At 40.1% G+C, this 12,563-nt stretch overlaps 1 protein-coding gene across 2 annotated transcripts in view; it reads right to left on the bottom strand.

The window, feature by feature from the left end:
- The window catches only part of TTC6 (tetratricopeptide repeat domain 6), a 226,101-nt gene that overhangs the window by 53,775 nt on the left and 159,763 nt on the right, over positions 1–12,563 (bottom strand). For both annotated transcript variants that reach the window (XM_084968926.1, XM_021099129.2), the window contains exons 17-18: positions 7,998–8,118; positions 6,409–6,559 (exon numbers count right to left, since the gene is read on the bottom strand). In XM_084968926.1, the coding sequence (XP_084825052.1) occupies positions 6,409–6,559; positions 7,998–8,118 (272 nt within the window). The remainder of the gene's footprint in view (positions 1–6,408; positions 6,560–7,997; positions 8,119–12,563) is intronic.

Genomic DNA, 12,563 nt, shown 5'->3' on the forward strand with positions numbered 1-12,563 from the left:
CCTTTCCTGGGATTGGACCTCTCTAGGCAGCCTTATATCAGATTTACCCTGGAGGCTGAACCAACACTGCAGGCACATGTATTCATCAATATACATACATAGGGTTTGGTTTGTCACTCCTTTATCTAATGGGGATCATACTGTACACACATTATACTCTTCTAAATCTGATTTTTTTTTTTTTTGTCTTTTGTCTTTTTGTCTTTTGTTGTTGTTGTTGTTGTTGTTGCTATTTCTTGGGCCGCTCCTGCGGCATATGGAGGTTCCCAGGCTAGGGGTTGAATCGGAGCTGTAGCCACTGGCCTACGCCAGAGCCACAGCAACGCGGGATCCGAGCCGCGTCTGCAACCTACACCACAGCTCACGGCAACGCCGGATCGTTAACCCACTGAGCAAGGGCAGGGACCGAACCCGCAACCTCATGGTTCCTAGTTGGATTCGTTAACCACTGCGCCACGACGGGAACTCCCTGATTTTTTTTTTTAACTCAAGTATATCTCCTGGAAATCCCTCCAAATCAGCTGATATAGTTCTCTTTTTTTTTTTTTTTTTTCCTTTTATGGCCACACCCATGGCATAGAGAAATTCCCGGGCTAGGGGTCAAATAAGAGCAGTAGCTGCCAACCTATACCAAAGCCATAGTACCGCTGGATCTGAGCCACATCTGTGACCTACACTGCAACTAATGGTAACGCTGGATCCTTAACTCACTGATCCAGGCCCAGTGTAACTCGCACCAACTTACATCCTCACAGAGACTATGTCAGATCTTTAACTCACTGAGCCACAATGGGAACTCCTGATTTTGGTATAGTTCTTTATTTATTTATTTATTGCCTTTTTGCCTTTTCTGGGGCTGCTCCCGCGGCATATGGAGGTTCCCAGGCTAGGGGTCTAATCGGAGTCGTGGCCACCGGCCTACGCCAGAGCCGCGTCTGCAACCTGCACCACAGCTCACGGCAACGCCGGACCGTCAACCCACTGAGCAAGGCCCGGGACCAAACCCGCAACCTCATGGTTCCTAGTCAGATTCATTAACCACTGCGCCATGACGGGAACTCCTGGTGTAGTTCTAATTATTCTTTTTATTGATTATATAAATACGCTACAGAGTGAATACTATATAATTCACTCACCATTACTGTGTAGAGATCTTTGCCCCCTCAGAACAATTGAGGTTTTTTTTGACTATATGTCCTCACACCTTGATATTATGCTAGTGCTCTGGTTTCTAAATATGCTCAGAGGAAATTCCAATTTCCCTCACTCCATCGACAGGGAATTAAGCAAAAGGGCCACATACCCTTCCCAACAGGAAACAAGAGCAAACTTTCCCTGGGGACAATACCAAAATGGCCCGAGGTCTTCTGCCTCCATCACATAAGGACTTTAAATGGGGATGCAGATCAAGATGGCAGAGGAGTAAGGTGAGTAAGACTCACCTTCTCCCACAAACACATCGAAAAAACACATCTATGTTAAAATGACTCGCACAGAACATCTACTGAATGCTGGCAAAAGAACTTAAATCTCCAAAATGGGCAAGAAACCCTTGACATAACTGGGTAGAACAAAAGGGAGAAAGAAAGAGAGAGAGAGAGAGAAAAGGAATCAGGACAGGACTAGCCCTCCTGAGAGGGAGCTGTGAAAGAGGAAAGGAACCCACACTCTGGGAAGTCACCTGACTGATGGAGAGACAGAGGGACCTAAAAGTCACCGAGAAAAGCACAGCAGCTGGACTGAGGATAGCAAAGGAAAGAGAGTGGCACAGATCATCTGAGCCACCACCCTGGACACCAGGGCCTGAGATGCTCAGGTCGGGGCTGGGTGCTGAGATGTAGGCTCCAGAGCTCAGTTCCAAGGAGAGGACTAGGGTTTGCTGTGTGGGGACACCCTAAGGGGCTAAAGAGCTCTGTGCCACAGGCAGGGAAGTGGTGTGCTACGGTCTGGGGAGTAGGATGCCACAGCAGAGGGAACCCAGGAGGAGGTCTAGGCCCACAGGAGGGGCAAGGCACCATTGTTGGGGAGGGCAAGAGGAGGAGCAGCAGACCGCCATAGGAATCTCTGTGAGCACAAGCACAGGCTCTCAGAGGACAGGGTGCCTCTGGTGCAGACTAAGGCAAGAAGCCACATGCTCGGGCTACTGGAGACTGGGCGCTTCTTTTGCAGGCTGCGGGTGGCCAGGCACCTCCTGTGTAGGCTAAGGGAAGTGGGGGGCTAAGTGTGATGTGGTGCCTCTTGCATGATATATAGCCAGCAGGGACTGACAGCAGTGGTCATCTTGGAGACCAGAGAGAGGCATGACCTGCCACCACTGGGGGCCTGTGAGCAGGCTCCACCTGCAAACCAGTCACCTCAGAGATCAGCAAAAAAAAAGAGGGCACTGCAACCAAGCACCACACATTATTGTTCTCACTCCTCTGGGAGCATACCTGCCCTGCTGTTGTCACTGCCAAATGCTCTGGAAAGTGCCCACATGCTTGATCACTGCCGCTTCCCAGGAACCTACAATGAGGAGCAGCTGGTGCAGCACCTCTTGTGGGGGCTAAGCAGGATGAGGTGCTTCTTGCATGGTCTATAGGTGGACTGCAGTTATTTCTGACTCCAGAAGTGGGCGTGGCCCGCCACCACTAGGGGTCCACAAACAGGCACTACTTGCAGCCCTAATCACCTCAAGGGCACCAGAGAAGAGGGCACTGTGACCGAATACCACCTGGTGTTGCTCTCAAACCCTGGGAGCACACCAGCCCGGCTGCTGCCGCTGCTGAATGCTCTGGGCAGTGTCCATTTGCTTAAACTCTGTCATTTCCCAAGATCCTACAACTAGAAGCAGCTGGTGCAACACCTCCTGTATGGGATAAATGAGACAGAGTGCTTCTTGCATAGTCTGCAGGTGGTGGGGGCAAACCACCACAGTTTTCACTGACTCCAGAGGTGGGCATGGCCCACTACCACTAGGGGTCCCTAAACAGGCATCACTTGCAGCTCTTATCACCTCAGAGGAGGGCATTGCAATTGAACATGACCTGTTATTGCTCTCACTCCCCTGGGAACTCACACATCCTGCTACTGACACTGCTAAATGCTCTGGGCACCTTGTCAATCTGCCTAGGCTCATTACTGCTTCCCAGGGCCCTGCAATAGGAATAGCTTGTGCCACCTTCCTGCAGGTCCTTGCTGCTGTTAAGAGCTCAGCAACCAGGCACTGATTCCTAGCCTTACCCATGGCCTCCTTCTCCTTGGAAGCACACTCAGCACCCTAAGGATAACAGCCTGCTCACACCAAAGAAAGAAACAGCAAATACTCAAACTCCCACACCAGAAATAAATAGTAAACCTGCACAAAATACAAAGGGGTGTTCTTGCATAGAAGTAGCCCTCCAAGACTACAGTTTGGTTTCCCTAAACTCACAGAAAAAGAAAAACATAATCAAGATGTAGAAGCTCAGAAACCATTCCCAGTTAAAGGAACAGGAAAATTCACCTGAAGCAGCAAATAATGAATCAGACCTCTACAGTCTGACAGACGTTGAGTCCAAAAGGGAGATAGATGGTGAAAATACGAAGGAATTAAGGCTGAATATCAAGAAATTAACAGCAAATAAAAACAGTAATGCACATTCCTTTAGAAAAGAACGAGGAAATATAAGGAGGAACACAGAAAAATTAGAAATTCATGTGCAGAGACACAAACTGAGCTAAAGGCACTAAAGAGCAGAATAAATATGCAGAGGAACGAATTAGTGACTTGGAAGATAGAATAATGGAAATCACCCAATCAGGACAGCAGACAGAAAACCAAATGAAAAAACATGAAGGCAGTATGGTCAATTAATCTTTGACAAAGGAAGCAAGAATATAAAACTCGAAAAAGACAGTCCTTTCAGCAAGTGGTGCTGGGAAAACTGGACAGCTGCATGCAAATCAGTGAAACCAGAACACACCCTCATACCATGCACAAAAATAAACTCAAAATGGCTTAAAGACTTAAACATAAGACACCATCAAACTCCTAGAAGAGAACATAGGCAAAACATTCTCTAATATCAACCTCACAAATGTTTTCCTAGATCAGTCTCCCAAAGCAACAGAAATAAAAGCAAAATAAACGAATGGGACCTAGTCAAACTGAAAAGCTTTTGCACTGAAAAGGAAACCATAAAAAAAAATCAAAAAGACAACATGTGGAATGGGAGAAAATAGTTTCAAATGATGCAAATGACAAGGTCTCAATCTCTAAAATATATGCAAACAACTTCTACAACTCAACAGCAAAAAAGCCAACCACCCAATGGAAGATGAGCAAAAGACCTTAATAGACATTTCTCCAAAGAAGATAGACAGATGGCCAACAAGCACATGAAAAAATGCTCAACATCACTGATTATTAGAAAAATGCAAATCAAAACTACAATGAGGTACCACCTCGCACCAGTCAGAATGGCCATCATTAGTAAGTCTACAAATAACAAAAGCTAGAGAGTGTGTGGAGAAAAGGGAACCCTCCTGCACTGTTGGTGGGAATGTAAGTTGGTACAACCACTATGGAAAACAGTATGGAGGTATCTTAGAAAACTAAATGTAGAACTAACATATGACCCAGCAATCCCACTCTTGGGCATGTATCTGGAAAAAACTTTCCTTGAAAAAGACACATGCACCCGCATGTTCACTGCAGCACTATTCACAACAGCCAAGGCATGGAAACAACCTAAATGTCCATCAGCAGATGAATGGATTAAGAAGAGGTGGTATATATACACAATGGAATACTACTCAGCCATAAAAAAGAACAAAGTAATGCCATTTGCAGCAACATGGATGGAACTAGAGACTCTCATACGAGTGAAGTCAATCAGAGAGAGAAAGACAAATACCATATGACATCACATATCTGGAAACTAATGTAAGGCAAAAATGAACCTTTCCACAGAAAAGAAAATCATGGACTTGGAGAACTGACTTGTGGGTTGCCAAGGGGGAAGGGGAGGGATGGATTGGGAATTCGGGGTTAATAGATGCAGACTATTGCCTTTGGAATGGATAAGCAATGAGATCCTGCTGTATAGCACTGGGAACTATATCTACTCACTTATTATTGTGCATCATGATATGAGAAAAAAGAATGTTTATGTGTATGTATGACTGGGTCACCTTGTGGTAAAGTAGAAAATTGGCAGAACACTGTAAAACAGCTGTAATGGGAAAAATAAAAATTGTAAAATTTTTTTAAAAAAGGACTGTCAATGGGACTGTAGCCCCACTGGGTCCCAAGATGTAGACAATGAGAACAGATCCTCCAACAAATGCCTAAAGGATAGGAAGTATGAGTAAGAAGTAAGCCTTTGCTATTTTGAGATGGTGATTTAAAGTTTTGTTTGTTATTGTCATTTATCCACAGCATAACAGGCTACCCTGTCTGACACCAATGTGACAAGAGGACTTGAAGGAAATGAGGGCAGAAAGATAATGAAGAGCCAGTTTACAGGAGCTCTTACATTCCTTGGGCTTTTGCAGGATTTGGCTGTTATTCTGAGCACAAAGAGAAGCTATTGAAGGGTTCAGGGCAAGAAGTGAAATAATCTGATTTATGTTTTAACAGGATCACTTTGGCTGCTGTTTCAAAAACCCATGAAAAAAGGAATAAAGAACAGAAGCAAGAAGACCAGGTGGCTAGTGAAATAATCCTGGTAAGAAATGACAGTATCGTGGACTGGGTAGCTAGTGGGAGAGTAGTGAAAAGGGATGACTGTTTTAAAAGGCATACACAACAGCTAGCAGTGTTTATCTCTGGATGTCAGTCTTGGTTGAAGTCAGGGAGAACTTTTACTATTTACAGTATCGTTTGAATTTTACACTAAGGTTATATTCCCCTCTAAAATTTTAAATGACTTATAAAATTTAAACAAAATTTAAAGGAAAGTGTGTTGATTTGGATCCCATTCTATGCACAAAACTAACTTGTCCACTCACACTCATACACACAAAGATACACACACACACACAAACTGATGGACTCTAAAGTGTTAACAGTAGTGGCATAAAATTGTAAATTAACTATACTTTAATAAAAAAATTTTAATGTTAGTAGAGAATGAAATTATGAATGGTTTTAAATTTATTATTTGCATATATATATTACACGTGATAAGTATATATTGCTTTTGTAATAAGAAAAAAAACAGGCATTATTTTTTTTTTTAAATGAAAGACAAAAATTTACACCTCATCAGGAGAGGCTTTCTAAGTGGATAATTACAGCTAACTATACCTAATATGAAATGCTTATAAATGCAATGGGTTTTGGAATCAGCAGAAAAAGAATACACTGATGTATTTTAAATTATATCAAATATTCAGAAAAATTAAAACTCTTTTTAAAAATCAAGGTTCTCAAACCTTAAATACCTTATGATAGGCTTCTGCTCGACAAATATAGCCTTGAATATATGAAGGGTCATGTCTAATAGCTTCAGAAAAATACCATATAGCTTTAATGTAGTTATCCAGGTGTAGCAGATATATGAGGCCAATATTTATATAAGGCAAAGTAACAGTTCTAAAAAAAAAATGAGAAAGCAAAATCTTCTTAGACATTTTAATTATTCCAAATGTTCTCCAATTATAATTGAACCTAATGAAATATGTACATCAATTTATACCAGGGTTTTTTTCCTCAATGTTTTACTAAAGCAAAGTAAATTAAACTACTTTGTATTAAAAATTATGAAAACCTATATAAAATTCTTCATAAGGAATAAACATTTGTGGAGTCCTGTGCTGGGAAGGCTTCCTGAAGTCTCTTAGACTCTTAGGAATATTTCACTTTTCCTTGACTTAACTTATCTTGCATAGAATCTTAGTTTTCTCCAACTTAGAAGTCTTGGCCTCAGGATGCATTATATTCACCATGAGTAAGGGTGAGCAATAGTGAGAAACTGCAGTATTCTCATGGCTTAGGGTTAAAAATTCTCTCCATAGAGGTGTTAACCCAGATGCTTTTCTGTATCAAATAAATGTTTTGCTCTCTTAGAATCAAACAATTTTCAATGCAGAAATGTCCTTAGAAATGATTTGTTCCATGCCTCTTTCAAAATGAGAAAACTACACATCCTATAGCCTGAAATCATAGAAGCCCTGAATTTTTGCCTACTGCCCACTTTCTGGCTTTCTGCAACTGAAACTCATTTCTTTCTCTTCCTGACTTGAATATATCCAAAAGAAAACCACTGTGGCCATTTTGGAGCCATGCTCCATGGCTCTCCTGAGTCACGATCAAAGTTTACCTTAAATAAGCTAAGCAAAGCAGTCTGCCAAATGGCACAGAATTGGCACAATTTGCTACTCTTTCTGACACTTTCCATTTTAATGAATGCTCCTTTGGAAAGAAGAGAAATTACTTAAATCCTATTTTTTACAGCCTGAATTTCTAACTAGTACATAAAACTTTCAGTCTGTTTCTTCCTGAACCTATGTTCTAATGGCATTTACTTTTTTTCTTTTGCTTTACTAAACAAAAAGTAGTTAGAAGTTCTAAATAGAGGATCCCTCCCTCCCCCAAAGTCATATATTGTTCATAGCAATAATATGTCAAGCAGAATTTTTGCCATTATTTCAAAACTTGATGACAGTTTTTCATGAACTTAACTTCAAAAAAATTCTAACCTGGGCATCCCCAAACTCTTATTAACTACTTACTCTTTGTTTTACTTTTAGTTTATCAATTTTACTTATTGATTTTGTTATCCATAGATTTAAATTCCTATCAAATCCATTCGGTTTCTAAAACTTACAAAAGCATCTGAGGCACACGTATGGTGAGAACAATTCTTATTTTCCAAGTAATCTTATTTTCAGAGGTCATATTCTAATTCTAGGATGATTTTATCATTGTCTCATTTTTGCAATGATGAGGAGAGAAAGCTTTTTCTTTCATTTTGGTATTTTCTTAATTATAAACAAAAGTGAAATCAGTAAGAATGAAAAGGAAAATGTACCTTTCTAGAGAAATAACAGCTTCAAAGTCACAAATTGCTAGCAACCAAAGTTTGAGATCTGCATAGAGTATTCCTCGATGTAGAAAACAAGCAAGATTCTCATAGCCATCATTTATGAGAGCTTAAAAATAAAGGTATATATCTTATTCAGATTCTAAACAAATACACCTGAGTTATATTTTAGTTGATACTCTTTCCTACTTATTCTTATTTTTAAACACTACATAAAATAAAAAATATCTATAATGAGTATTACTGGTGAGTAAAAAATAATATATTTAAAAATGTATTTGTTTATAAGAACTGTCATAGTTCACAAATCCTTTAAAGCTGGAAGAAATCTTGATGGTAATCTAGGATAGACCACTCACTTTACAAATGAAGAGATTAAGGTCCAAAGGGCCAGGTATATTGACTGTGCAAATCAGTGCAAAGATGGAGGAATTGCAGTCAGAAAGGTGCCACTGCCCTTGATGGCCTGTTATTATTAGAAAGATAGGAAGGCATCGTTACTGTCAAAGAACAGGCTCTGATACAAGCAGAGGTAAGGCTTATACACACAAGCCAGGAAGGGCAGCTCAAAGAGGCCACTCCAGTGCAAGCAGACCTTGCAGTTAAGGCAGGCAATTTGACTATGCATGTCCCAAATAACAGAAGCATCGTGCAAAGATAACCTCTTCTCAGGACACCATGTGTATGGCTCTTATTAGTGACCAGTCTAGAGGTCATCTCATGTCTCCTCACTTACTGGTTCCCCTCTACCTTCAAAAACATGCAGTGAGTGAGATGAGATTGCTACTTTTGATCCGCATCTTCTAAGCTTCTCAAGCATATTCTGGCTAAAGAGGAAAAATTTTGCAAAAAAAAAAAATGCACATAATGTTCACATGCGGGACATAAATGTTTGCAGTACTAGATTTGAGGAAGTATACCTAGTGTAAGCAATGATCATACAGATTAAGTAAATAGTCACTTTAATGCTATCTGACTGCTCAGTTAACAATACCACTGCCTAACAAGAAGAAAGTTAGTTGCAGGGTTGGTGGTTGCTCTAGAAAAATAGAAACATTCTTCTTGAGGAAAAAAAAATGTTACAATTACTTAATCTCTCTGTGTTTAGGTTTACTCATCAATAAAGTGGGGATGATAATAGTACCTACCTCATAGCATTATTCTGAAGAGCAATTGAGACACTCCTTACACATAGCATTTGGATTAGTGCCTGGCAAGTAGTAAAATGCCTAATGTATGTTAGATATTATTATTATCTTAGAAAAATATCTTGAGGGTCCTTTTTGATTGTGGAAGATAAAACTCCTTAGGCTAGCCTATAAGAGAGGATTGAGGCCAAAATCAAGCTGGTCTGTCCTTAATAATTAGATAACACAGATCTCTGCATTATTGTTATAACCTAGAAAAGAGGGAATGAGGATCCCAAAGGATCCTTGGAGGAGAGGAAACATGAAAAAGAGGCTTTTAGGATAATCAAGAAGAAACAGGTTCAGCCAGATGACAGATGGACAGGTCAGCCAGATGACAGATGGACAGGTAAGATAAACTTACAGAAATAAGGATGTTTAACTTTCAATTTCAACTTTAAATTACCTGGGCTAACTTTATCCTTTGAACCCTAAAAGAGTTAGTAATAGACAGTAGCCATAAGAAGTGAATTGGTGAACAAAAATGGAGAATCAATCAGAAAGCAGACACTAGATACAAAGATTGCAAGAGAAATGAACAGTAATCCTTGGTTCTTTCTTCCAGGAAGCCCTGGAAACAAAAGGGAGAGCACCAGACTCCTCTCAGCACATATGATGGGCTTTAAGTTATTTTTTTTATTAGAGTTGATTTACAATGTTCTGACAATTTCTGCTGTACAGCAAAGTGACCCAATTATACAAATATATACATTCTTTTTCTCACATTATCCTCCATCAGGTTCCATCACAAGTGGTTAGACATAGTTCCCTGTGCTATATAGCAGGACCTCATTGCTTATTGACTCCAAATGCAATAGTTTGCATCTACTAACCCCAAACTCCCAGTCTATCCCACTCCCTCCCCATCCCCCTTGGCAATCTGTTCTCCATGTCCATGAGTTTGTTTCTTTTCTATAGATAGGTTCATTTGTGCCATGTATTAGGTTCGAGATATAAGTGATATAATATGGTATTTGTCTTTCTCTTTTTAAAAAATGATTATTTTTTCCATTATAACTAGTTTAGAGTGTTCTGTCAATTTTCTACTGTACAACAAAGTGACCCAGTCATACATACATATATACCTTCTTTTTGTCACATTATCTTCCATCATGCTCCATCACAAATCACTAGATGTAGTTCCCAATGCTATACAGCAGGATCTCATTGCTTAACCACTCCAAATGCAATAGTTTACATCTACTAACTCCAAATTTACAGTCCATCCCACTCCCTCCCCTGCCCCCTGCCTTGGCAACTGCAAGACTGCCTTCCAAGTCCATGAGTTTCTTTTCTGTGCAAAGGTTCATTTGTACCATATATTAAATTCCATATATGTGATATCATGTGGTATTTGTCTTTCTCTTTCTAATTTACTTCACTTAGTATGAGTCTCTAGTTCCATCCATGTTGCTGCAAATGGCATTATTTTGTTCTTTATTATGACTGAGTAATATTCCATTGGGTATATATACAACATCTTTTTTTTTTTTTTTTGTCTTTTTTTTGCTATTTCTTGGGCCACTCCTGCGGCATATGGAGGTTCCCATGCTAGGGATCTAATCGGAGCTGTAGCCACCAGCCTACGCCAGAGCCACAGCAACGCAGGATCTGAGCCGCGTCTGCAACCTACACTACAGCTCACGGCAACGCCGGATCGTTAACCCACTGAGCAAGGGCAGGGACCGAACCCGCAACCTCATGGTTCCTAGTCGGATTCATTAACCACTGCGCCACGACGGGAACTCCTACAACATCTTCTTAATCCATTCATTTGTTGATGATATTTAGGTTGTTTCCATGTCTTGGTTATTGTGAATAGTGCTGCAATGAACATACAGGTGCGTGTATCTTTTTCAAAGAAATTTTTGTCTGGCTATGTGCCCAGGAGTGGGACTGCTGGATCATGTGTTAGTTCTACATTTAGTTTTCTAAGATACCTCCATACTGTTTTCCATAGTGGTTGTACCAACTTACATTCCCACCAACAGTGCAGGAGGGTTCCCTTTTCTCCACATGCTCTCCAGCATTTGTTATTTGTGGACTTACTAATGATGGCCATTCTAACCAGTGTGAAGTGGTACCTGACAGTAGTTTTGATTTGCATTTTTCTAATAATTAGTGATGTTGAGCATTTTTTCATGTGCCTGTTGGCTATCAGTATGCCTTCTTTGGAGAAATGTCTATTCAGGTCTTCTCTCCATTTTTAAATTGGGTTGTTTGTTTTTCTGCCTTGAGTTTTATGACTTGTTTGTATATCTTGGAGATAAAGCCCTTGTCAGTTGCATCATTTGCAACTATTTTCTCCCATTCCGCAGGTTGTCTTTTTGTTATTTTTTTATTGTTTCCTTTTCTGTGCAAAAGCTTGTCAGTTTGATTAGGTCCCATTGGTTTATTTTTGCTTTTATTTCTGTTGCCTTGGGAGACTCATCTAGGAAAACATTTGTACAGTTGATGTCAGAGAGTGTTTTGTCTATGTTCTCTTCTTGGAGTTTGATGGTGTCTTATCTTATGTTTAAGTCTTTAAGCCATTTTGAGTTTATTTTGGTACACGGTATGAAGGTATGTTCTAGTTTCATTGAATGACATAGAGTTGTCCAGTTTTACCAGCACCACTTGCTTAAAAGACTGTCTTTTTCCCATTTTATATTCTTGCCTCCTTTGTCAAAGATTAATTGACTGCTAAGTGTCTGGGTTTATTTCTGAGTTCTCTATTCTGTTCCATTGGTCCGTTTGTTTGTTTTTGTACCAGTATCACACTGTCTTGTTTACTGTAGCTTTGTAACATTGTCTAAAGTCTAGGAGAATTACGCCTCCTGCTCATTTTTTTTTTCTCAAGATTGCCTTTCCAATTCTGGGTCTCTTAAATTTTTTGATTGTTTATTCTAGTTCTGGGAAAAATGTCATGGGTAATTTGATAGGGATTGCATTGAATCTGTAGATGGTTTTGGGTAGTATGGCCATTATTTTATTTGAATACTCATGGCAAGGGTGACCTCAGAAGGCAAATGGACTTAGAGATAACAAGGAACAATCATCTTAGACTGCTTTCCCTGGTTCTATGTGTTCTCTTCGTAAGACTCTTGGGGTTTCCTTAATCTCTATATTTTGTCTCATCTAGGATGAAGGGATTCCAGTAATTTATACCCTGAAGAATACAGCATGTCTGGAGTGTTGGAACTCTAGCTGGAATCTGCCAGTCAGGATGGACTAATTTATTCAGCTGGAAACTATTTACTGAGCACTTACTCTATGCCCAGAATTGTGCTGGACATATTCATATGCCCAGAATGCAATGGGTCTGGGTAAGGTGGAAATGGCCACTTTTAGCTGTTGGCATCTTCTTATTCAAAGCTCATTTTTGGTT

Source organism: Sus scrofa, chromosome 7 (genome assembly GCF_054392235.1).
Source record: "Sus scrofa isolate SSC_HxYL_T2T_F1_AM1 chromosome 7, Sscrofa_HxYL_maternal_Yorkshire_Landrace_v2.0, whole genome shotgun sequence".
In the NCBI taxonomy this organism is placed as follows: Eukaryota; Metazoa; Chordata; class Mammalia; order Artiodactyla; family Suidae; genus Sus; species Sus scrofa.